Here is a 25,831-nt window from a genome sequence, read left to right on the forward strand (position 1 = left end):
TTCACCCCAAGACAAGATTTTAGTCTGAAACCGTGATGTTAATTACACAGGCTTTGAAGCCTCATGGGTTCAATGTGGAGAATGTACAGAAAAATGATGACCACACTGGATGCTGGCTGCTAAATTCATGGCTTTTCTTTAAAAAGGTTTAAAATCTGTAGATGAAATATCTTAAGTTCAGAGGGCACAAACTTCTAAAAAGAAGTACACAAATCACAATAATGCCTAATCACAGTCATAAAAAGAAATATCTAAACTAAGATGGGAAATACCAGCTTTACTGCCACCACACTGGCAATTACCTCTTGACAGATAATGGCTCAAGACAATTTATTTGCCTGGGGCCATTATGTATCCTTGTTAAAAATTAACTTACCCAAGCAGTGGCACAGGGTCAGTTCAGGCTAAATACACAAAAGGAATTAGACATAAATAAGGCTGAGTTGGCTGATCCTGAATCAGTGACTGGGTGACACGATGTACACAGAGCACACTCACGCTGTGTCCTTCTGGCCAATGTCCTCCTGAATGCTAGCTGCTGAGCCCTGATGCGCACGCTGTGCTGCGGACTGTGGATTGAACTCTTTCACACGCGTTTGCGCTGTAAGAGTGACTGATGCCGAGGGAGCCTTCTGATTGGACGCCCTCCCGGGACTCCTCCCGGCGGTGGGCGGGGCCCGGTCAGTCAGAGTCGGTATCATGGCGCCGCTTGTGGCCCAGGCCCAGGGGTGATGGGGCGGCTCGCCGGCGGCTGGTGCTGTGCCGAGGGGCGGGGGACCCCCTGTCTAAGGAAGAGTCCGTGTCGTGGCGCTGCCGCTGCCGGGAGGGGGAGGGGGAGCGCGAGCAGCGGGGACGGGGGCGGGGCTCGGCCTTTGCCCCGCCCGGTGAATGGCTGTCAGGGAGCCTGGCTCCAGTCTGCCGGCTCGATGATGGATGATGATCCTGATGATGATGGCGGTGGTGGCGGTAGTCATCCTTTCTCCTCCTGAGAAGATCAAGCGCACACAAATGAATGAATGGTGGGGGAATTGAATGAATGAGTGGCAGGGGAGGGGCGGAGGGATACGGGATATATGGGTGCACAAACCCCTTCGAACGTGAACTCCCAACCAATAGATTTGAGGGTCAGTGAAAAAAGATTTCAATTGCATTACACCAAGATGTCCACATTGAAACTTTCAGGTCCTCACAAGTGCCTACTAATACAGCGCAATTTAGTCTGCTCTTTCAGACTTATCAAACCCCATAAGATCCACTTAAATTTATTTACCCATGATCACCCCAAAATCCCTGCTCTGACAGATTATGTTCTTTTTCCGTACTATAACTGTATGTCTGGGAATGTATGTCACAAAATCTAATTAGTCTCCAACCCTCACTTGCTGCATAGATCTTGATGAACATCCAGAAAAGCAGAGCCTCCATCTCAAATGACAAAAAAATCATGTTTTGACAAAATAGAACTCTTGCACCCTCTTGTGGGGTGACTGGAGTATAGTACATTGCTGAAAGAACTGCGCTTTTACAATATTAGCAGCAAAGCAGTTGCTTTAAAGTAGATTAAAAAATTAAACTGTTTTAATTTTAATTTAATTTGCTCCTTTATGTCAACTATCCAAATGACTTATTCATAATCAAATCACCCATCTTCACTTTAAGTAATCTGAAAGAATTACAAATCTTTTTAATGAAAGTTATCAAACACCCATATGACCCCTGTAAAAAAGTAATTGCCCCCTTAGTCAATTAACCAAACTTAGTTGATAAATTTAGCTGATTGAACATAGCCAGGCTTGATTGCAGCCAGCCCCGTTGAAACCATCAGGGTGAAGTAGTCACCACAAGGTTTCTAAAAGCACACTATGGCACAATCAAAGGAAATCCTAGAAGAGATAAGAAAAAAAATGTTGAAATGTATCAGTCTGGAAAAGTTCACAAAGCCATTTCTTAAGCTCTGCGACTCCACCGAACCAGTGAGAGCCATTATCTCCAAACGGAGAACACTTGGAACAGTAGTGAATCTTCCATGGAGTGGCCAGCCTGCCAAAATTTCACCAAGGGCACAGGGACACCTCACCCAGGAAGGCACAAAAGATCTCCGAACAGCCAAAGAACTGCACGCCTCTCCAGCCTCAGCTATGATCAGTGTTCATGACTCGACAATAAGAAAGAGGCCAGGCAAAAAATCGGATTCTTGGGAGGAGCAAGGTGAAAACCACTGCTTTACCAAGAGAAACATCAATTCTCATCTCACATTCATGCAAAAGTGGATGAGCCTCCTGGAATAATGTTCTATAGACCAATGAGCTCTGTTTTTCGCAGTGATGTGCTGGGGTGGTGGTATCAAGGCTTGGAGGTCAGCAGTCTCAACAAGCTGTTAAAGAAGGCCAGCTAGGTGATCAGGTTGGAACTGGACAGTGTGGAGGCAGTGTCGGAATTCCTTGAGTCCAAGTGGACGTTTGTGCCAAATTTGAAGAAATTCCCTGAAGGCGTTCCTGAGATATCGCGTTCACGAGAATGAGATGGACGGACAACCCCAAAACAATGCCTCCGGCCATGGCTGTGCCGTCGCGGAGGCATAAAAACAAATGACACACTCTGTAGGGCTAACACAAAGTAAATGAATGAGGAACACACTACTTAGCTAACAAGCCCCATCTTGATTTCCATCTAGTTCCGTTTATGTTTTTTGTGGATTCAGATACTATGTTCTGGGGCCCCTGGGAGCCGTATTTGAGTGAGGCTGTTGGCGTATAGTCACTGAGACACCTGTAGAGCGATGTGTAATTGGCAAGCACGTGGCAGTCCAGCTCGTTCTCGCACCAGCAATCTGTCGCACACAGGGCTCTGATAACATTTTTATGCCCCTAAGTTAAAAATTTTAGGAGCACACTAATACATCCTTTAGTAGTACATGCGCCCCTAAATTATCTGTCCAGTTAGCATGCATTGGTTTTGAGAAGCAAATGCTCATAATAATGGGAGCACTGTACAGCCCTGCTACAGCGCAGATTAACTTTAATACGAACAGAACCAGCTTCGGTAGCGGCAAGATGGAAGCCAGATATGTATAACAGCCTGTGATCGGTGTTGCAGCGATGGTAGGGATACAACTACAAACAGCCTGTCCAAATTGGGCAGAGGTGAAAAATCCAGGTTTAGAAAGTAAGTCTTTCCCAGTATTTTGTTTCCTGGATTTGGTAATCAGCACAATTCTTCAGCCAGGTAAAACAAGTCAGTGAAATCAGCTGGCTGAGTTCATGGGTGGAAAAAACACATTTCAGGACTTTTACTTTCTGACCCCCGGACTTTCCACCTCAGGAATGGGAGGAAAATTGTCATTTTTTTTTTTTACAAAAACTAGAGCATTGCCCATAATTGAGAAAGATCACAATCTGCCTTCATGCAGCCTCCCCCCCCCTTCCATTTCATTTGTACGGCTTGTTTGATAAAGCTTGTCCAACCAAGCCATGGCAGTAACTGCGGAGGGGGTGCCATGAGGATCAAATAGAAATTTTGATCGAAACGCTCTTTTGATGCATTATCAAGATATACTGTCCATGACCTATTTTCAGTGAGGACATCTGTGATGTTTGTGTCTGAAGTCCAGTGCAATAATAGTACTCAGTTACACATTACATCATCTCTTCTTCATTAGCTTTCACCTCATTTGCTTATGCCTATGAAAGTGCCTATGAAAAGCTGAGACTAAGACTGTAGCAGTATCGCCACAAATGTGATAAATATTTAAAAGTGGCGTGTTCCAAGAAGTGAAAAGCTGCGAATGTGATCGTCAGATTAATGGTAACGTCTGTTGGAGCTAATAGCAGTCCATGCATGACCTTCCAGTTGAGCTGGGCGCCATTCTGAAAAGACGCAACAAAGCAAATCACCTTTTCAGATCGTCCTCCGATTCCGACCCCGAGGATGATGACTGCTTCTTAAGCTTCTTCTCTTTCTTCTTCTTCTTCTTTTTCTCCTTCTTACTCTTCTTTTCCTTTTTGCCCTTCTTTTTGCTCTCGTGTCTGGCAGAGAAAAAATGCAAGACATGTTGGCTGTTGGCAAGTGGAGTCACGCACACTCTGACCACCAGCGTATCCGGAAACTCAACACTGACACTTAAAGTTAAACTGATAACCTGTCTTTTTAGCCTGATAGATCTTCAATATTGTCCCTACAAAAATTCCAACACATTTTCACCACAGCACCCACTCATCTTTTAATCCAATTTTCCTTACCCTATAGAATGCTTTACTTGTTGACATTCTCTGTACAGTGACTGTCAATAATAATAATAATAATACACTACATTACTAAAATAAAAATCTTTAGATAGTAGATTTGGTGATTTGTGTGGCAGCAGCACCTTAGTTCATCAGTTTCTTGGTTTTTGGTGTCTGAAGTCTTGATGCTGGAAACTTCCTGATGGCCTTCGGGTTTATGATGCTGTAAAATTATTGAATATGATCAAAAGACTCATTTTGAATTGACTAATTAAAAGCCCTTGCTCTTGGGCAGGGCTGATAAATTACAGATAAAGCAAACATCACACTCACTGTGAAAACTGGCAAGCCCATTTTTGCTGCTTCCTTCTCCTGCTTGGACATCATCACTCTTCTTGATCCCAAACTAATTCACAGAGAAAACTGGTCAGTTCAAGACAGATATTCCATTTACACTTCCTCTGATGGATGCTCTCTACCTAAGGAACTCTCGAACATTAAGAGAACATACATGAACAGTATATATAACGTATATAAATGTTAAATTAAACTTGGCTCTTAAAATATATTCTATTTCAGAAAGGTTTCAGGGTCAAGTGGCACACAACGGAAGATTCATGAAGCAAAAATTCAATTCAATTTTTCAATTCAATTTTATTTGTATAGCGCTTTTAACAAAGGAGCTTTGTCACAAAGCAGCTTTACAGAGAACCGGCCCCCAAAGAGTAAGTCTAGGGCAACAGTGGCAAGGAAAAACTCCCTGACTGATAGCAGGAAGAAACCTTGAGCAGAACCGGACTCAGAGAAGGAACCCATCTGCCGCGGGCAGGTACCGGTTTGTTATGGAAAATCTCAAGACATTTGTTTCATCAATGACTGTGTGTACAACAACAATCAAACCACTTAACCGGCAGTTAGGCACTCCATTATGTTTATCAGTCAGCCCTCTAAATGCAGTAGTCATCTCAAATTAAAATACAGCATCCCATGGCGCATTTTGTCCAGCATTCCCTACCATAACCTTCCATTACAAATGTATACACACATGGTATCATGCATGGCACACAATATACAGCAATGGGAATAAACAAAGGTTCCCCTGTTTCAGGACTAACTATAACTGAGTCCCAACCATAGCTGCACCCCAAGCCACCAGGACAAATAATCTGTGCGAACACTTAAGAGCTCATTTTACAAATGTGTCCCTGGAAAGACCATCTGCCATCACTGTCGGTCAACTCGATGCAATTTGTGACAAGGGTTTACTATGGTCTATCAATAAATGGTCAACAACGAGACTGATTCAGTCACCCCGAGCTGCCGAGACCTGAAACGCGGTCCACGTCTCTGCCGTCGCTTTCTGCTGCCCCCTCCCTCCTGCACACGTCCGCCAAATCCTGAAAGACAATGCAGATGCACAGTCCAAGTTGAAACTGCCTCTTAAAGTAAGTGGCTCATATGAATAATGGGAACCACTGCTGCAATGTGTGAATGAACAGACACATAACAGAAGTGTATAACAAAGTTTTGTAAAAAGCAGCTTGGTAAAACTGGCCTAACTGTGCCAGGAAATTTAAATTTGGATTTCCACTCAATTTTAGCTCCTGCCACATATTTAAAATAGAAGTAAGCCTTGACTGAGATAAAGTAAGGAATCAAATCTGATTCAGGGCATTTCAACCTGGGGTCTGCAAAAAACATAAAATAAACACTATTATTATAGAACAAAGCATATAATTCAGCCTACAATGAAAACATCAGCATGTAAAGGTGTCCATAACTTATCTACCTTATCTATGATACAGGCAACTAAGTGTGTAATTATGTTATTTTCCACAATACTGCAGACATGTTCGCTTTAATACATTTTTGTGCAAGCCACATATAGGACAAAAGCTCTGATGCTTTCATGCTTTTAATGACAAACCTCTTTGGTCAGACCAGTTGGTTGTCTTTTCAAATTCTTGTAACCTCTGTGAAAAGAAAAGTTGGTTAGTCTTGGGGCCTTCTTTCAGGAGAAAAAGCCTTTACATGTTTTGCAGATGTCGTGACCATTCCTGTGCCTCTGCAGAAACGGTGTGGCTACTTACAAGGCGGCCATCAAAGCCTCTTGTTCCGCCTCCCGCACAGCAGCAAGCTCCTCCTCCTTTGATACTGATGCTCTGCCGTGCTTGTCTTTGGCATACCAAGTTAGGTCGCGACCCTTCTGCCATCGGCCTACTGGGGCCATGAGAGAGTTGCCTGTGGAAAAAAGCACGCCAGGGTTTTTACATAAATGTCAGCGATTAAGTTATATTAGGAAATGCACTTTGTGCGTTTTGGACACATTTGCTTCGTGGTGGATGGTGTTGTGGTCCTGACGTAGTTTACGTTTCCTAATCTTGCAAAATACATGAAAACACGCTGCACAGAATATGAAGAATAAATCCTAAATTGAGAACTAGTTTTGTACTCGGTTTTCCTGAGATGATAGGTTACATGAACACACAAACAATACCGCATTACACAGTGAATATGTAATGCTATTTTGGACTGTAATACAATAAAATCAACTTCACTTTGCATTTCTCAACAAACATTACGAAAGTAACGTTAAATTTACTAACGTTAAATTCTAGATTGGTGGAATCTAGGAGATGCCGGACATTAGTTACTACATTGGAATACTACTTCGCTAAATAATTAGCCTATATGGGTTACTTTCTCTAAGTATTTAATTTCGTAGCGTGAATACAGGCAGCATTCAAATGGCACCGAAACGGGTGTGCATACAACTTGAAATACTGACAGGGTGGATCGGCATCCCGGCTCTACACGCATAGTGCATTCAGTTAGATTGCCAGCATTCGATGTGCCAAAGGAAGAAGTGTGGTTTCAATTTCAACATAGATTTCCTGATAGGGGATGTAATGAGGGACAACACAAAGGAAAAAGGTAAGACGCATAATATGCTAACGTGACTTGTCGCAATTTTTCCACAGGTTATACCAAGACATAGGTAAAATGTTTCGCTATTAATATCAGCCGCCACCCGCGTAGGTTAGTCTAGCTCAGACAGCTAGCGACTGGTGGCTAAATATTAGTTGATCCGGAACATTATCACGGCGACACCTAGGAAAATAACGTTGGTTTTTCTACGTGGTGCATCTAAACTTTAAATAATTTCAGTACACTGAAGCAAGAGACATGCGACCACACGCACACATAGGATCCAGTTAAAGGTAGTTGACCCAACTAGCTAAGTTAACGTTTGATGATTAACACGTTTCCACACTATTTTAGCTAGCAAACGTTAGCTAAAATAGACAGGTCCTTACCCAGCTATAGGTAATATTAGGTAACCATTAGCTATCTAAACGATACTGGAACATCGTCAGGCATGTTATTATTATCAACAATATATTTCATATGTTACCAAACTTAAACCAAAGAGTTGTCTTACCCAAGTAGTTTTCCCTGTGTTTGTCGCCTTTCACATCATCCCAGTTGAACTGATCTTGTCCACCTCTCACACCTCCAGATCTCGATGAACCAAACATTTTTATGTTATATGCGAGATATCTGTGAATTTGTGTTGATACAATCTCTGAATTTGATATAATGAGACTGATTAGCTACTTGACCAACACTAGCTTTGTCTACACATGCTTCTCCCGCTTTGCGGCCTTCTGTGTGTCCATCCGGGGAGTTTCCTAAAACCTCCTTGGAGGACGTCGTACTTGATAATGCAAGGTAGCTAAATCAACATCTAGCAGAGTGGAGACGAATAGAAGTTCACATATGTTAAAGTAGTCGTTTCATTTATTTTCTTGGCTTGTTTTGATATATATTTTCTTAGCAACAGCAGCTAATCTATTTATTAGCCAGCGTTAGCCAGCTATTTCCGCCCTTTAGTGACCCGAATCTCAGCCAGTCTTGTTAACCCAGCGAGTCTGTGCGCATGTAGAACACATCCGTATGCTGCCGTCTTCATTTTTATTGTCTCCACTCAGCATTGTTTGAAGGGAGGGAAATTCAGAAATTGAAATTAAGTAATGTTGTCCGTGATTCGTGGAAGTATTCGGCGATGACGTGTGGTTAACTTATTTTAATGCCATCGTGGACAATTTAATGGCTGGAACTGTCTTAATACATTCCGATTGTTCTTGCGCTTCAAATCTTTCAGAAATTCCTAACCTCCTCCGTTCCGTTTTTCATCAAGGGCTTCGTTGAAATGGCCACATGCGCTGAATTAATTTCTGACAACAATAATGGGTTCCACTTTTGACTTAAGTTTTGTTAGTTTGTCAAACTTCAAACAATTCTGTCTGTAAAACTTAGCTGACTGAATTTTTGCTGAAATCTGAAAGGCATCAACTGAAACTTTAAGTAGTCAAATTTGTCAGATTTACAGAAATAGGAACATTTGGTCGGATCGCGACATATATAAATCTGTTTAGTGCTGCCATTTAAACTAGCTTTTGAGGAAAAAGTGAGTATCTTCTAGCTAGCTAGACCCAGTATCAGTCCAGATCACTGGCTATCAACTGGCGTTAATATGGCATTGGTGCAGTTGGTGTTGGTAAAATTATATTGAACACCGTGGTTGTTTATCACGTTGCCTCCCAATTTGACGCAATTTTGAAACCGTATTATTCCTCTGTAAAGTTAACCTTAACCGGAAAAACAAACAAAGTCTGTCCCTTTAAAGGCAAGTAAAATCCATAGAGTTGCCATGGCATTTAATTTTATTCGTCTCACTGTGATGACGTCGGTGCAGTATCTAATGGCTCTCACGCGGAAGGCAGTTATTTCAAGACGGAGTGGTGGTGGTGGAGAAATTCTTAAGATTCTGTAGCAGTTTCTTTCCAGATGTATTTAAAGCTTTTCTCCAGAATTTTTTCAGGTAAGTTTAAAAAAAATATATTAAATGCTGTCTGATGTGAAACAATAGAATTGCAGTCATATCATAATCTCTCACTGTAACTGTCTTGTTTGCGTTATTGTTTTGCTATTTTCAATGCAGTGCCCACGAAGTACTACTTGTTAGGTTGCTACGTAACTAGCATTGACTAGCTACCATTGTGGTAACGTTAAATGAATGATGCTGAGTCGTGTTAAGTAGTACTCCACAATATTGCAGATATGCACAATAATGTTTTTTTTTTATGAAATGAGATTGAGTGCTAATTTGATTCGCTAGCCATTTAGTTAGTTGTATAGATATTGTCTTGATTCATTTGTTAAACATTTGTTAACCATTAAATTACCTAACCTTATTCATTCACACTGGATCCATTATTGATGTTGTAGTACATAGGGTTAGTGGTCTTGTATAACGTCAGATTAAGACGAATAGTTTTTTATGGTCCTTGGATTTGAAACCTTCACAACATGTGCTGAATTTATCTTTAACTCTGGCACTGTGATGCGATGACCTACTAAATTTGTGCACCATTGATATGTATGCTTCCAGATGTAGGTTCATAACACAGATCAGAAATTGAGACCAAATGTGAAAAGACAATTTTACCAGTATTGGATGTTACTGTTTGTATTCAAAGTGGAATCAGATGACTGTACTCATGTGACAATATAAATTAAATTAGAACACTTCCCCGTATTTACTGAATCAGCCGTCTTTACATTGTGTGTTTTTGCAGGCAGTACTGTCATTAAATCTAATTAGAGACTTGACTTATTTTGCACGATGAGGAGAAATATTGATCAATTACAATTTGTTGGTTCCCTGCAGGTGGAACTACTTTTTCTGTTAGAACGATTTTCATTGGGATCCTTACCACATGATTGTAGAAGATGACTGGTAGCCAAGTGTTGGTCTCAAATTTGCAAAAAAAACTCCAAAAAACATGGGTATTCCCACCCAGCTGTTCTAGCAACTCAGCTTAGACTACTCACATCCTAATTCCAACCCATTAGGCTATATGAAAGAAAAGGAATCTGATCTCGGGCTTGGGACAGAATCTCTCTATAAACTGCATACTAAATTATTTTCAAATCCTGCTGGAAGGAGGAATTCTTGATTTCCTGGCACTGAAAATGAATTGTTCTCAAAAAATTTCCATCTGTCATTTTTTAAGGTCAAGATTTGCTTGAAGCTGGAAAAGTGTAAAACCATGGTTCTAGATTTGTGTAAACACAGAAATCCAGATATAAACATTTCTGTCCTCTTACAGGAAGTTAATTTGGCTACATGTGAATTTAACTTACAGATACAGGTATTTGAGGTACTGGAAGTTTCAGACAACCTGACTTTTTCATATGACATTAGAAGGAGGTGATATGCAAATATGGAATGTGTTTTTTCAAAAGGCGTAACCTTTTTCTGTGATAGAAAAAAGAATCCAGGAAAACAAGACACAAAAGCTAAAGTTCATTGCATAGTTTGATATCTTAGCTAGGCGTGTTTTTACATTCAGCTTGCTGTGTATTATAATGTAACAACACTAGCAGCAACATGCAGTTTGATAGACAAATGAAACCTACTGTTGGCCGACTTGTGCTTAAAGCGAGGCATTTTCCACAACCCCATCATCCTGCAGTTGATCAGGATCATATGGCCTCACCATAGAAATATTACTGGCATCACTTTCCGCCATGGTAACTACCTACATCTGCTGGTGAGAAGTACAGTAAGAAAAATAGCAACCACACTGAAGTGCGTTTGTTTATGTAGGCTAATGCAGCCTATTATTAATTCATTTGTACTGACAGGGCTGTTGAAAAGTTTTCAGGGTTGATCATTTTTTTGCTCATCTGTGTCATACAGTTGATAGAACATGCACACGTACTATAACCTGAAAATGTCTATATTTAAGATCAGGTTTCCTTTAGCTTTAAGTATCTAGAGCATTGATGGTTGTTTCAGTTGCTTGGAAATAAACCGTGTTGTAAGTGGGATGTTCAGACAACCAGTGCTATTCTTAAGCCTGTGTGGTGGAATCATACTTGGTAAGAATTGTACTCCAGTCAGACATGTGAGCGGTAGCTGTAGCTCTGATTTTGACAGGAGCACTTACTTTTTCCACCCTAAGCCCTCGAGAGGCATGCACAGAGAATGTTTCTGTCACCCGCAGCTGTGGCAGAGACCTTTTCCACAGCATCCCTGCTCGGGCGACTCCTGCAGGTCTAACAGCCCCTTTCTGGCACACAGGGCTTTTCTTTTTATCTGCGACAGGCAGCTCTATAGCTCTGTCGGTCGGTCGGTCGGTCGGTCGGTCGGTTGGCTGGTCGGTTGGTCCATAAAAAGTGTCCCACCCTGTAGTGGCCACAGTGTTTGCCCCAGGAGGCTGAAATTTGGCATGGACGTTGGTCATGACCGGAAGGTACAGTTGAGTCACCTTCAGGCCGATTGACCATGAGGGGGCATGGCGATGGGCGTGGCCTAGCGCAAAAAGGCGCATAGCTCCCGAATGGATTCACAGATTTGCACAACATTTTGTGGAAAGGTTTGTCATGAGCCAAAGAAGAGGTCACGTGTTTGTGTGAGGGTGTGTGAGGGGGCGTGGCGATGGGCGTGGCCTATGATAAAAAGGCGCACAACTCCCGAATGGATTCACAGATTTGCACAAGATTTTGTGGAAAGGTTGGTCATGAACCAAAGAAGAGGCCACATGTTTGTGTGAGGGCGTGTGCGTGGATGCATGCACACATGGATGCATGTGCGTGTGCGGTCGCAGCTATTGAGGATTTGTGCTTGTTTTTTTGCGTTTTGACTCTCAGCCATGACTCACATTCAGTGGAGTGCGACAGAGCAGTGTGACTTTTGCTTTAATTTATAAGCTGTGGGTTTGTTGCTGCAAGTCTGGTTTCTGAGCTGTTACCTGCAAAATGGTTGCTAAAGCATATGAACTAAGAAATCTATATGCAGTATTTTATATTTAAAGTGGAATATTTTTGGTCATGTTGTTTTTGTGCTGATCAGTTGATGATTCTATAAGTCAGGCTTGCCTTTACCTTTTGTTATGCTGAACACAATAATTGCAATCGCAGGAGGCAAGGAAAAATCAATGATCAACTTTTTTTGGGTTGACACAAGATGGCATTAGAGAGCTAAAGCATAAAGATGGCTATTACATGTATTGGGGCCTATATACTTTTTGACAATTTATAACGGTGGTTTACTATTCATAATACTTTAATTACAATGAAAGACTGCTTTGGTGGCAGCTCTTGTTCCGAGGAGTGAAGTAATAGGTTGGAGGTAGTCTCATTACTGTACTTGAGGAGGAGTTTCTGGGATTTGCACTATTTTGAATGACAATAATTTTACTCTGATGTAGGCCTATTTAGAATAAAATACAACTTTATACACTGCTATCCTTCCTCAAATTGTCTGTTACATTTTCATCATGTTGTACACTTCAGGTATTATTGTTTCTTAGGGCTGTCCACAGTTTGTTCATTTACAGCTCACCATATGTCTGTAGTGGCTGCAGGCTCAAAGTCAGTTTTGCATGGTCACTCTATTGCTTTAGGTTAAGATTTAGGCTGGCCAAGCTGAGATCCACAGGAAATACCCTCATTGTGGGCTGCTTTTCTGTTCACCTTGGTTCAGGAAACTTTCAGCCATGCCATGCCCCTTAATCGGTTGTCCCACTCAATTAGCTGTAGTGCCTCCGATGGCTGACTCCAGACTATCTGATGAGCTTTTGGCTATGCCTACGTGTAAACGTAATCGCCTTTTTGAGTTATTTTATTCCACTTGGCCAGTGAGCCGCATAATCTCATGCTCCACCTCCTTTCAAAGCAATTAGCGGAGGGCCAAGGGGCTGTGGCCATGGACTGGGAATCTTTACTAATGAGTATTTTCATGGAAAGTAGGCATAATTTGTGGTTCTGTTGCATTTTCCCTTTAGTATATGACATCTAATACTATGTATGAAGTGTTAATATCTATGCATTTAACATCTGCATTACAGTAAAATCATTTTAAACACTGCTTTCTAGCAGTAAAGAAAACAGTGTCGCAATGTCATTGGCACCATTAGCCTAAACTTGTTTTTGAGCATTTAAGACAGTGTGTGGCTGTCTCTTTATTGCTGCACTAATTTGATAAGCAATTTTTATAGGTGTTCATTCAAATTCTGTACATGTTTTCATTATAACCTTTATTTGATCTACGTATTTAGTTTAAAGTACATGTGCCCACATTATTTACCTAATTGGTTGCTTTAGTGGTATTTAATGGATTAAAACTTGGCCTTGACTGAGTTCTGGGTTTATCCCATTTCATAGGCAAATAGGATGTTGCTTCATTAAGTATATGTGTCAGGGGTGCTCTGGGAGGTAGGGAAATTCTGAGCCCTTGGGTGCTCAACACCTGAGGTGACCCTTTGTCCCAGAAAGCAGTCTGGCGCTACGGCTGGGTGAGACACAGAAGGAGCCGCCTGGTGTATGGTTTTTGGGTTTTGGTGTGAAAGATAGTCAGTGTTTTGCTGCTATCAAGATACTGTACTAGTATAGACACTTATTATCTGTACAATTCCCAACATGCAATTGCTGATAATTCCAAATTGCTCCGAATGCTCGTTTTAATGAATGTACCGGCATGATGCACTCAAACCAGCTGGCCACTTTTTCACCCTGCGTTGATCTAACGCTCTGACCAAAACCAGTCCTCCCAGGGCTATAACGGCCGGCTATGCACTGGCCTGACCTCCAGCCACAGTCGTCAGTGACAGGTTTAGTTCCCCAGCCCTGTGCTCCCTTCATGTATGGGACTCTAAAGCAGGGGCGCTCTTGGACATTCTAGCACGCCAGTCGTAATATCAGAAGACCCATATTTTTTCCCCCACCTTTTCAGATGGGATGCGAGCACTGCCTTTTGTCCGCTGCAATCTCACGTCCTCTTTTGTGGCCTTCGGCAGTTGGCTTCTAAAGACCTTTTGAGGATAAGCTTCTCAGCTTTATCTTTTTAAAGGCTTGCGTTTGGGTTGGTGCACAAAGCGGACGCAGGTCTTCAGTCCACAGGGAGGAAATGTAGCACCTCACACAGTAAATACATTCAGCGGTCTGGGAAAGAGATGTGCACAGGAACATTATGATGTAACTGAGCAGTTCTAGCACTGAAGCAGAAACCTCACAATGGAAGAAGTTCGGTTGCATTCCGATTCTGAAACCGTCAGTAAACAGCTTAAAGACGGCATGCGGAAATCACTCAGACTGTGATTCATTTCGGCCAGCCCTGCTTAAGTTGGCTCGATCTGGGTAGTGACATAGCACTGGCATTTCTGTTTTTGTGAAGTTACTCTGCTTTGTCGCAGCATGGTGAATGTTCTTTGTATTAAGGAAATAATGATTCCCTTTGCTTTCAGTACACAACATCAGCTAAATCAAACTAAACAAGCTACAAGCTTCACTTGGTCCTGTTTTGCATAGTTAGACTGCTCACAGCCACAAGTTGTGCTACATTATGAAATGGTGTGGCAGCTAAGATAATAGATTTCAGGAAGTGATTATCGGGGGCGGGCCAACGTACGTCACTTTATCCACCCGCCTCCCTGACACGCACGTACACGCCCTAGCAAAGCGCTACCTCCTCATTCATTTTCAAGCGCTTCAAGCAAACAACTCGCTCTTTAACAGTGAGACAAGGTAAGCAAGAGAACCGTAGCTCTTTTGTAGTACTGCTCTTAATGCCTTCTGTAAGGAGATACTCTCTTGATTGGCACAAATAACAAGGGGCTAATCTCATGGAAAATCTCATGCTTGTGTCTCGAAGAAAGAAAGCACTGAGCTTAAGATCCTACTACAAGCTAAGACTGGAAGTGATTTATGTGCTATTTCCATATAGGAAATAAATGGAAATCCCATAACCACAGATTATACTGAATGCACAATGCAAACTTGAGATGAAATGCTTTTAGGTGTGACAACATGACGTCATTGCATTTATTTTAAGTATGTGTTTCCGTTTGATATCTGTGGCAGCAGAAGTATGTCCATTTCTTAGATGGTGCTATGTAAACATGATTTTGTCATTTATTTACAGTGATTTAATAAGAGTCTTTAATAAGAGTATGTATATGCATGCAGTATCTGTAGGTGTTCCTCAGATTTGTTATTTTTACCAATTAGAACAACTATAGCAGCTTTTGCAATAGCCTAATCTTCTGAAAAAAAGAGCAATATATGCTTAGGGAATATCTGAGGTGAAAGAAGATCTAAATTGGTATAACAAATGTTTGTACTGAAACATTTTCTACACATTCTACACAGTACATTTTTAACAAGCAAAATTGGTGTCACTGCATGTTTGGTATCACGGGAGACTTTCTTGAACTTCAGGGAAACGTTTCTCATTTGTTTAATGTGAAAATACATCGCCTAACATTTTCACCTAGCCTACCTCAAATTTGCAATTGAATGGTTAAAGATGAACGGGAAGTGGAGTAAAGGGGTGGATTCTGATTCAAAACTGCCAACCCCTACCACATACTATTTTTGGAAACTCTGAATATCTGCAATCTGTTTAACGTTTAATATAACCAATACACAAATATTTGATCCCGTGAAGTACATATGAATCACTAGATGTGCGTGAAAAAAAAAAAAAAAAATCTAAATCTATCTTTTAGCTCTGACGAGCTCTTGATACAAGGAATAGCAGTTTGCAAGAGCTAAAAAGTAGTTTTAGATGTACTTTAAAACCATAAAAGGTTTGTTAACCCTTGTATTGTTTGTAAATATTGAAGCAAAATAGGCCTGTATTTTGAGTTATGGTGGGGTGAGAACAATTAAAAGAGCACATTGTCCATCTAGAAGTTCTATCTTCAAGAATAGAGGACTATATAACCAAAATTGATACTCAAGAAAAGTTACACACTTTAAAAGGGACATTCTTCTGCTAAATTAACTAAATTACCATGACAAAACAGTACTTAGTTAGAATGTTTTATCTTTTTATTTAACAATATAATTTGAGCTCGGTCCACATTCAAAGCACTCTCTCTGTCTCTCTCACACTCAATGACAGAGTTTACATGCATTGTCCATGCAAAAAAAAAAAGGAAAAAGTGAGAAAAATGGCTTTAAAGATTCTGTTCTGTTACATTCTAATTCTACTGAGAAGCATGATAGAAAAATTTCCTAACTAACTTAGATGCTTGATTAATGTATTTTTTATGAGGTAGTGTTAGGCCTGTATTCATTTCTGGACAATGTAGCAGCTTGTGAGACTGCATCTCTCGTTATAATCATAATCGTCATTAGAATGCAGCCCTCTTTGTCAGCTGTAGCAACTGTAGCCTAACTCTCAGTTTTGCTAGCGCACTACATTCACAAAACCTTAAAAATAAACACTTTCCCTTTCGTTTTCATGGAAAAAAAATCACCATGTTGTAGTATGGAAATGGAAGTAGTTGAAGCACTCACACATTTTAAATGCCCTAAAAAAATTTTTTTTTATTTTTTAAATGCGCGCTGTTTTGGCGATTTGCCAACAATTTGCGGCCGCGGCGGGTTTCTCCAGGTCACCATTTTAATCAGATGTATTGTACCATTATAACAGCAGCTCTAGATTTTTTTTTTTAAAGGGTAGGCACGTAGCGTATCTCAACGGGAACAGGTTCAGCTTCGGCACAAACTAACACTGTTTATTTTCAGATAACGTTACATATTTATCACATTTATTTTTTACTTGTCCGATCAGACAACTGCATGAGGCATTCCACTTGCCCGAACAGAGTAAGGATCCGCCAGTTGTCATCACCGAATGATAGTTAACGCCAGTTCTTGAGATGGGCACGTGTATATGAGTATCGACTCTTCTTTTGATTACCAACATTAATTTATTTTAAACAGTATGTATTTTGAGGAGTAGGTACCGGCACCTAATGTGGTCCAATTCAAACACTGGTTAACATTATTTTGGTATTTTGGTCATATTTGAAGCGTCGCTACCTACCGTTTCGTTGTCTTTCGGTCGCTGAAGAAAAAAAAGAAACGCTTTGAAAGACAGTGCGACCTTAGCGCGCTGCAAGTTTTCCAACCTCCTCAGAAAGGAGCAAGCACGGAGCGCGCGGCCTAGGCTCTTTTTGAAAATAAATATGCGGACGCGACAGTGTTGTTTTGAAAACGCATTAGGCAGAAATATTTATAAAGTTTGAGTTAAAAATTTTTAATTAATGAATTTAATATATAGGCGCTATATATATATATATTTTTTTTTTTAATTTATAATTTTTTATTTTAGTTCATTATTTTTTTATTATGATGTGGCGGCAAGGCAACCTTACCAGCAGAAACGTTGCTGTTTAAATTGGGTGACAGGGGAGAAGGCAGGCGGATTACCCTGGTGCTCTAATCAGCCAGGCCTAATGACCTCTTGGTGCGTTGAGTGGGACAGGCAGGCTTGCCAGAACATGGAAAGAAGGCACTTAGTGTGCAAAAATAAATCACCAAGTCCTCAAGCCTTTACACGGGATCAAAACATCTTTGATTAGTTTGTTTGGTAAATATTTTGGCCGAAGTTGAACCCTCATCATAATGATGCTTTGAGTATTTTTTACTTTTACTGAATATGTTGTTACAAAAGGGATTCAGGCAAAGGCACATGTTTTGAATACCCTTTTCATAGTTTCAACCATGACATGCTGCCTTCTTGGAAGTACAAGGTCTCTAGCTTCATATATCATGCTTCATTTTGCATACGGAAAATAAACATGGGAGATCAGGGTAACATTAACACCACCGCCACCAAGTGGGGGTAGAATTCGGCAGTGGCATGTAACTCGTTCACTCTGTCTAGCCACTTTGGTGAGTGAGCTTTTGGTAGCATTTTCTATTTTAAAAAAGCGTTGATTACAAAGCGATTTGAAATAGCTAAGTCAATTCATGGTGATACTGCATTATACTGCAACTCCCATGAGGACCGGGTGTTCGCTGTGTGGTCTTCCCATTGGCCATCCGCCTTGCCCTCATCCTGTCACTTCCTCAGTCTGGCAGAAGGTGAACTTGGCCAAAATCAAACAACAGCCGAAAACGGCACCGCATAAAAAAGTATGTTTACTGTGTATACCTATACTCATTGCGGCTTCAAAGTATTTGTTTAGTGGCACTCCACGCCAGTGGAGAGCGATTCAGATTCTCCAGTTCTGATTGGAAAGTGCAGAAGTGACAACGACTGCAGCACCAAACACAGAAAACAACAATGGTTCGGTAAAGGAGCATGGACATCAGTGGGACTGCTGGCATCCCTAGCTGTGACTGATCTGTGTCAGCTTCGATAATTTTTATTAGCAGGCGGCCACTGACCCCGGGTCTGCTAGCTGACATTCCACTGCCTCACAGGAATGATATAAGCTGGTGTTTTTAAATGCATTTTCCCCTTTACCTGCTCACATGTATGTCGGTGCTCATTGCTGTGGCCTCCACTATTGATTCAGGAGAACACTTCCCTCCGAAGCACTCCATGCCCGCTGAACAGGCAGACCAGCGGTAGTAAAATCAACGAGTGGGCGGCTGTCAACCCAGTCAACATGAAACGATCTCCCCAGCACCAGACCGTGGGGTGCGTCTGTGAACACCAGAACACAGGTGTCAAACTCCAGTCCTGGAGGGCCGTAGTGCCTGCTATTTTTCAGGACATTCTTGGCACCAGTGGTTCATTTAAGCCATTTATTGGCTAAAGAATCAACACACGTTGTTCACAAGGCCTTGATTGACTGTGGATTGAAAGGAAAAAACAACCCTACAGACACTGCAGCCGCCTTGGAATTTAGTTTGACACCCCTGCTCTAGATGGGCGAAACAGAAAACCAGTGAGGCAGGTCTTTAGTGGAAATGTCCGCTTGCAGTCCTTATGCTCAGAAAGCATGGTAGTGAGAGCAGAGAAAAGTCTGGTAAAGACTGCTGTCTAAGAGAGAATTGTGGGATTGGGCAATTGTGAAATATATGGTGTGGAGCTCATTTACTTATTCCTGTGTCCCTCGACTTCCCTTTCCTCCCTCTCTCTTTCTCTTCTTCCTCTCTCTGGTTTCCAGCGATGGCAGGACCAAGGCCTGTGGTGCTGACTGGACCATCCGGTGCTGGAAAAAGCACCCTCCTGAAGATGCTCATGAAGGAGTACGAGGGTGTTTTTGGCTTCAGCGTGTCGCGTGAGTAATCCTCAAACTCCAACCAACCACCAACCCCAGATCCAGTCTGTGGCCTTCTCTTGCCTCCCACTGGCCTCCTACAGGCCCAGGGTGTCACATGTGCACGCTATTCTGTCCCCGGATTACCAGGAAATGGGATTGACCCACACAATCCAGAAAAAGGATCCCGCCAGCTAAGCACTTGATCCGAGTTTCTGGTTGTCATGTTTTTTCTAAAATCATGGACAGGGCTTCCAGAAAGAGCCCCTTCTGGTTTTGGCCAAAAAAACAAAGTTCTTCTCCTAAATTTGGATTGGAATGGGTGCCTCCCTGTTATAATGGCCATTGCACCTTTGAGAAAAATGAAGTGGATCAATGTGGACATACTTGCATTTCATGCCAGATTGGTTTTCATTGCATGCTGACATCTTGGTTCAGGAAGTGCAGAAGTGATGACTAAATAGAAAATAACCAATTCATGTGTTTCTCGTTTTCATGGTTTTGGCCATAATCTGCTCTGAACTGCCTGTGCATTCATTTGTGCTTCAATTTCAATAGTTCCTTCAGTTCAGTATATTTCAGTGTCACTTTGTCCAGATTCTGTTTGATATAATCTTTACTTACTCGTTTCATGTAGTCTTTACTTACTGAAGATAGCTGCGCTTTTGTGTGAATACTGAATTCTGTGTACAGGTGTACATGGTTTGTTACTGTTAAAGGTGTAATGAACTGACTGGCTGTTCCTTTAATTACAGATACTACTAGGGACCCCCGACCTGGAGAGGAAAATGGCAAAGGTAGGCCAGTGTGAACAATTTAAGAGTAGGATATTTAAGTGTAAAAGTCTGAAGTCCCCACTAGTCATTGTACTATAACTACTGTAACTAGGTTAATGGTGTTTGGATAGTTATAGCTTGTTGTGCACTTCAGAATTGTTTGATTACTGATCTAAAATGGTGGAGTACAGAGCCAAACATGTCTTTGTCCCAAACGGTATGCATTTCATTGTACCAATGGTTGAAAGAGTTGGTGGTTTGTAACCGGGGGGTGACTTCTATAAATAGCTACAGTACAATGCCACGCCTCTCCCTCTCAGCTGGTTTTAGTTACAGAAGCATGGCTTCTGGTTCTGGTTAGGTTCTGTTAGAATTCTGATTTTACTCTTAGTGGTGATTGGCAATAATAGGGAACAGCACACTTTTTCAGGACTGGTGGCTATCCGGAAGTGGAAGCGCAAGGAATAAGTTGTTAACACCTCTTGTTTAAACCTGTGATTTCTGGCTCAGTCAGGGTCGGTTTCCTGTTCTGGTAGATGCCTGTTTCCCAACCGTTGCTTTTCCTGCTTTTTCTTTACCCTGGCTGATCACTGTCCAACTGTATTTTATTAATATGGCAAAAAGAACTAAAATACACAGATGAAATCGGTCTTATTGCCGCTGTCAGTCATTTTGTGAAATATTGGCCTCATGCCCAGGATCGTCCTTGTTGGCTTGCTGTGGAAGTGCTTGCGCAGGAGGGTGATTGTCACCAAGGTGATTTGAAATGACACACCAGTCAAATGTAGCTGATAATCATGCGCACAATAATTTAGTCTTTTCCAATGATTTTGAGTTTTGGGTTGTCTTACTGCTTCAAAAGCCACACTGGGATTCCTGACTTTTACTTGCTATAACTTTCTTACCCTGGAGTCTCTTGTGCCTTTTTTGTTGTCATTCTCTCCATAGGCCTGAATTGCCTCCCTATGCTTGTTGGGGCAGCATTATTGCCTGTAGCAGATGTCCTGTCGTCCGTGTCATCTGAAGGTGTAGAAGGTCCTAATTCTAATTTCCATGTGATCCCTTGTCTCAGACACAAGTTCTGATTAAAATGTTAGCCTCTGGGGGTTACTTTCTGAAACCACACTTTTTGTAGCCAAAGTGAAGAGACTACTACAATGTTCAAGAAATGATTTTCTATTCCTGAGTTTTAATCGGTAAAGCTGTTTTTTTTTAATCATTACTGAAATAAACACTATTAAACTTCACTTCGTGGAATAAAAAGCTTTTGAAAATAGCCCCCTGATGTCCTTGAGCCAATCATTAGACCCAGGAAAAAGCAGTGATTTTTCTGTGTGTTCCCTATAGATTAGAATATGCAGTGCATTAATGCGTTACATTAGCATTACAGCTTGTGAGTCTTTATTTCATTGATTTATAGAAGCATCATGGATTGCAGATCTGCATACTTCAAGAAAATTCTTTTTCATTATTTGGTCAGGTTAGATCAATACATTCATCCAGCAGCCTTCCAGAGCAAGACCAAGGTGATGAGCCGCATTTTATTGCCATGAACGGCATCATTGGCTCTGTTGTGATCTTTATTGGTTTTATTTTAATTAATAAAAGTTAAAGATACTGTTGTCACTTTTCCTTAGTCATAGCATAGTGCGTTTACCCTATCTGGGTATTGATTTAATGGGAAATGTAAACTGGGCCATAATAATGATACATTTGTGGAACATTTTTATTGACATTTTCATGGTAAAACATTCAAACAAATTAGAACAAATTTATTTTATTTATGAGATTCATTCGAACTCAGTATTTGGGAAAAAATGACAGCTCTAGTGGCTATACAGCACATTTCTGAAAATTAAATAAGTATTTCATCCCACTGATTAAAAGTCAGTAGGATGGGGAATATGATGTGACCAGAATCGGTTAAATCATCCTTCCATAGGCATTAAGAGTCTAGATAGCACCTCTATGAAATTGAGAGGCTGCAGTTATGGTAGTAAGGAAAAACGGCATACACATTGGGTACCCCCATTCCAGTTTGAAATCTCTTGCTTTAACGTGCTGCAGTTTTATATCAGTTTTTTAAGGTCAAACGGGAATACCTTTTTATTAAATTCATATACATTAATATTAATGTGTAACACAGTCCCCTTTTTAGCTTTGTGATTTGGCCTCAACTTTGAATAGCAAATTAAAATAAATATGACTTTTCTTGCACATTATATGTTTCAACTTGGAATAACAAGGAAGACTTGAGGAAAAAAATAAAATGTGGAATACTAGATATTATTTTTATTTGTTCCGATCATTGGTGCATATTGCAACATCAGATCAAAATCCAGTGTGAAAGTTATATTTCAGTCGAATTTCTTCAATTTCGATATCTGGAGTAAAAAAAGTATTCTTTGTTTGAGACCTGTGAGTCTTATCCTATTTGTCATAATTTAATTTCCTCTTTTTAAGATTCTTGTAGGTTAAATAATTAGGCATTATAACTGAAACAAGATTGTCTTGCTAATGAAAATGTTAACATGATGAATAGTCACCTTAGTAAAAATAGTTGTGTGTGAATACTGTGTTGTGACTAGCTCTGCTATTTCCTGTAATCTGCTTTTTTAACTATGATATGTAACCCTGTAGCACATGAAGGATTCCATTCATTTTGATCATTTCTGTGAAAATGGCTCAATGTTAGCAAATGGAGTCTTGGACTGTATTGCATGCTATTATGCAAAGAAACATTTAAGAATTTAAACGTAACAAGCATACAGGTGTAGGCTAGCAGTTTTGTGCTCACAAGAGCTGAGATTTTTTACCCCTAATTTCTCCTTTGTGTGGAATGTGCTGCATTCCCTGTATGGGTTGTTTCATTTCTAATTTCTTTTGATAAAAGTTGCCAGTGCCTCCAAAGGGGTCTTAGCATCTTGAATTAGGCTTGAATTACTCCAAGACATAGCGAAGACACATGAAACAACACTGAAACGTCCTTCCTGCTTAGGCTTTGAGACCAAGGAGCTTCAGTTTGATGCTGAACCTTCCAGCATCAACCAAATTACACACCTATAAAAAAGGCAACAGATGGAATAATATTACTCAGAACCTAGTCTTTTGTCATGTACATTTTGAGTGTTTAAAGTTCAATAAATAATTTGTTTGTATTAAGGGCTGTGGAGGACACAAGCACACCATTCAATAAAACTGACTGCCTAATCCTCTTCAGCCAAGCTAAGCAGCTTGTGCTCAGTCACGTATTCGCACACAACATGAAGGGGGCTGCACATTCCGGCTCCATATGGTCTCCGTCACTGCACTGCCTGGAAGTGCATTGAATCAGTGTTAAACCACTTAGATACAAGGTGCAGAGGGCAATGAAGTCAAGTATAATACCGTATAACCTATGGTACAAAAAAACCTCCTGCTGCCTTAAAGATAATGTTATTTATGCATTTACTACTTATTTATATATTTATCGCTTTTTTTAACAATTCAGTCAGTGGACATCCGAGTTACAGGGTATACCGATAATGCTGTCTAATACTGAGACAGAAGTGATTTCTGAAGCCTCTGTCAACCAAGTCTAGCAGCCATCAACAACCGTAAAACCAGGTGGTCTATATCCTTAGAGGTCTGTCACCCAGTTGGAGAATTCAGCGATAAGGCTGACTGTCAGGTATAAGCAGTCGTGTGAAGATGCTCATCTCCCCCACAAGCGTGGGCAAAGGGATTAGGTGCACATGCTCATCTCCTGATATTACAATGTAACCTTGCAGGATATGCAAGGTGGTAGAATCATCTTTCTCAATCCTTTTAACCTCATGCCACCTGCCACTGTCCGTTTCTCGCCCGCAGATTACCATTATGTGACGAGGGAGAAGATGACCGAGGGCATTGCCAACGGGGAATTTATCGAGAACGCGGAGTTCTCTGGGAACATGTATGGAACAAGGTGTGTCCATGCTTCAAATGAGGTCCCCATTGAATAGTTTTTGGGTGCATTTCTTAACGTCCCAAGTGTTGCATACATTATGCCTATAACAACTTGCAATAAATGAATTTGATATCCGCATACATTTATGACCCTGGATTATTTTTTGTACAAATTGCTTGAGACTTTATGGAACTATTCTCAATATTTCTGTTCCTGCTTAATAATTCATAATTGTCACACTGCATAGATGTTACCAGGTTAAATAGTTAGTCCTGGTGACTCATTTTGCATGCCTGTGGCTACTAGCAACAGGAAAGAAGCAGAAGTAGAGGCCTCTGCTGAGGGACTGATAATAACATTTTAAATGAGGTTCAAGTCTCCAACAGATATTGCATGTACATTGATAATGTGGACTTGTAATTGAATAGGGTTTTCTTGGTGAAAATTAGGTATAACTAATTGGATGAGGGATAAACAGGATTTTGGAGGACTTTATTGATTACCTTCAGCCCAACCAGGAAGTGGTCCAGCGTAACACCTTAACTCTGTGCTAAACAGTGTCAGTGGTACACGTTGCATAATTGTCTCATTGGCTTAGAGGAGGCAAATGGAAGGGAGCAGAGTTCATTGTCTCAGGGAATGTAGAAAGCTTTTGTAAAACATGTGGGTCAGAATGTCAGGTACAGAATGTCATGGCTAAAGCCTTGTTGTCCAGGAAGAGTGGGTTAGTAACCTTACTGAGAAAGAGGATTTGATGGCCTGCTCACCTGATCACCCGCCCGCCCCTCATTTTGCATGTGATGCTCACTGATAGACCAATCGCTTTCAGAATGCCTTCTCCCATACTCTGAGAAAATCCAGGTTCAGCATGGCACACTTGGCCATTCCAAAGCCACTATAGCCCAAATAATAAAGATTATTGTACACAGTTGAAATTGTTATGGTTACTGTAATGTGTACTTCTCCCACTGTCCACAGTAAGGCCTCCGTGCAGGACGTCCAGGCCAAGAACCTGATCTGCATCCTGGACGTTGACATACAGGGTGTGAAGAACATCAAGAAGACCGACCTCAACCCCATCTACGTGTCCATCCAGCCACCCTCCATGCAGATCCTGGTAAGAGCTGGTCAGCCCCGACAAGGAGAGATGCATCCTTAGCCTTGAAAAGGCGACAACAGCTTTGTGGAATTAAGGTTCTGCATATCATGCAGGTGCACTGTAACAGGAAGTCACATGGCATGTTACATTAGCCCGTATTTAGTCATACCTTGTGTGGCCAGGATTTTGTGCCATTTACATTGCTACATTGATATCTTTGTTGTCAGTTCAATGGGAAGTACGTATATATAATTAATTTGGTTATTGCTGCATCCATTATTCCAATTAGGGCAGTGGTCCCCTGATAAATTTTTCAGTGCTGAAAAATGATATTGCATTTATGCTACCTGACCATGGATAATTATTTCAAAGGCAAACAGCATGTTGGAGTTTAAAATGAGCTTCTACTGCTTTTCTGTTATGTATGTTTCTTTATAAACAATTTGAAATAAATAGTAAGGTTCGCTGGTTGGCTTATCTCGTTAAGGTACTGTTGTAGTTTATGGATAAATGCCTGGTTTGGTCTGTTAATTCCCATGTCTTTTCTGGTTGCAGGAACAGCGTTTGAGGGATAGGCAGACTGAAACAGAGGAGAGCCTACAGAAGCGTTTGGAAGCAGCACGACTAGACATGGAGCTCAGTAAGTATCTTTAACCAGGGCAAAACTATGGGTTATGCTGCTTCACCATCATATACTTACATGATCCCTTGTAAGGATGCTGAACATC

The 25,831-nt window shown here is 41.0% G+C and overlaps 2 protein-coding genes across 4 annotated transcripts in view; one reads left to right on the top strand and one right to left on the bottom strand.

Moving 5' to 3' along the window:
* c8h1orf35 (chromosome 8 C1orf35 homolog) lies at positions 1 to 8,185 on the bottom strand. The gene is made up of 8 exons (XM_035428906.1): positions 7,666 to 8,185; positions 6,314 to 6,464; positions 6,151 to 6,196; positions 5,535 to 5,620; positions 4,557 to 4,629; positions 4,367 to 4,446; positions 3,894 to 4,025; positions 1 to 985 (listed from the first exon to the last, which is right to left on the bottom strand). Exons 1-8 carry the CDS (start codon positions 7,760 to 7,762, stop codon positions 682 to 684), a joined length of 969 nt encoding a protein of 322 aa, XP_035284797.1. The 5' UTR covers positions 7,763 to 8,185; the 3' UTR covers positions 1 to 681.
* Positions 7,000 to 25,831, top strand: part of guk1a (guanylate kinase 1a) — a 21,596-nt gene continuing 2,764 nt past the window's right edge. The window contains exons 1-6 of one of the 3 annotated variants that reach the window (XM_035428907.1): positions 7,000 to 7,157; positions 19,208 to 19,321; positions 20,056 to 20,097; positions 23,926 to 24,022; positions 24,983 to 25,121; positions 25,659 to 25,743. In XM_035428907.1, coding sequence (XP_035284798.1) covers positions 7,073 to 7,157; positions 19,208 to 19,321; positions 20,056 to 20,097; positions 23,926 to 24,022; positions 24,983 to 25,121; positions 25,659 to 25,743 — 562 coding nt within the window. In that variant the 5' untranslated portion in view covers positions 7,000 to 7,072. Of the gene's footprint in view, positions 7,158 to 8,945; positions 9,109 to 14,691; positions 14,820 to 19,207; positions 19,322 to 20,055; positions 20,098 to 23,925; positions 24,023 to 24,982; positions 25,122 to 25,658; positions 25,744 to 25,831 lie in introns of those variants that run through there. The other 2 variants (XM_035428908.1, XM_035428909.1) reach the window with 2 other exon arrangements.

The sequence above is a fragment of the Anguilla anguilla genome, chromosome 8 (assembly GCF_013347855.1).
Source record: "Anguilla anguilla isolate fAngAng1 chromosome 8, fAngAng1.pri, whole genome shotgun sequence".
Classification (NCBI taxonomy): Eukaryota; Metazoa; Chordata; class Actinopteri; order Anguilliformes; family Anguillidae; genus Anguilla; species Anguilla anguilla.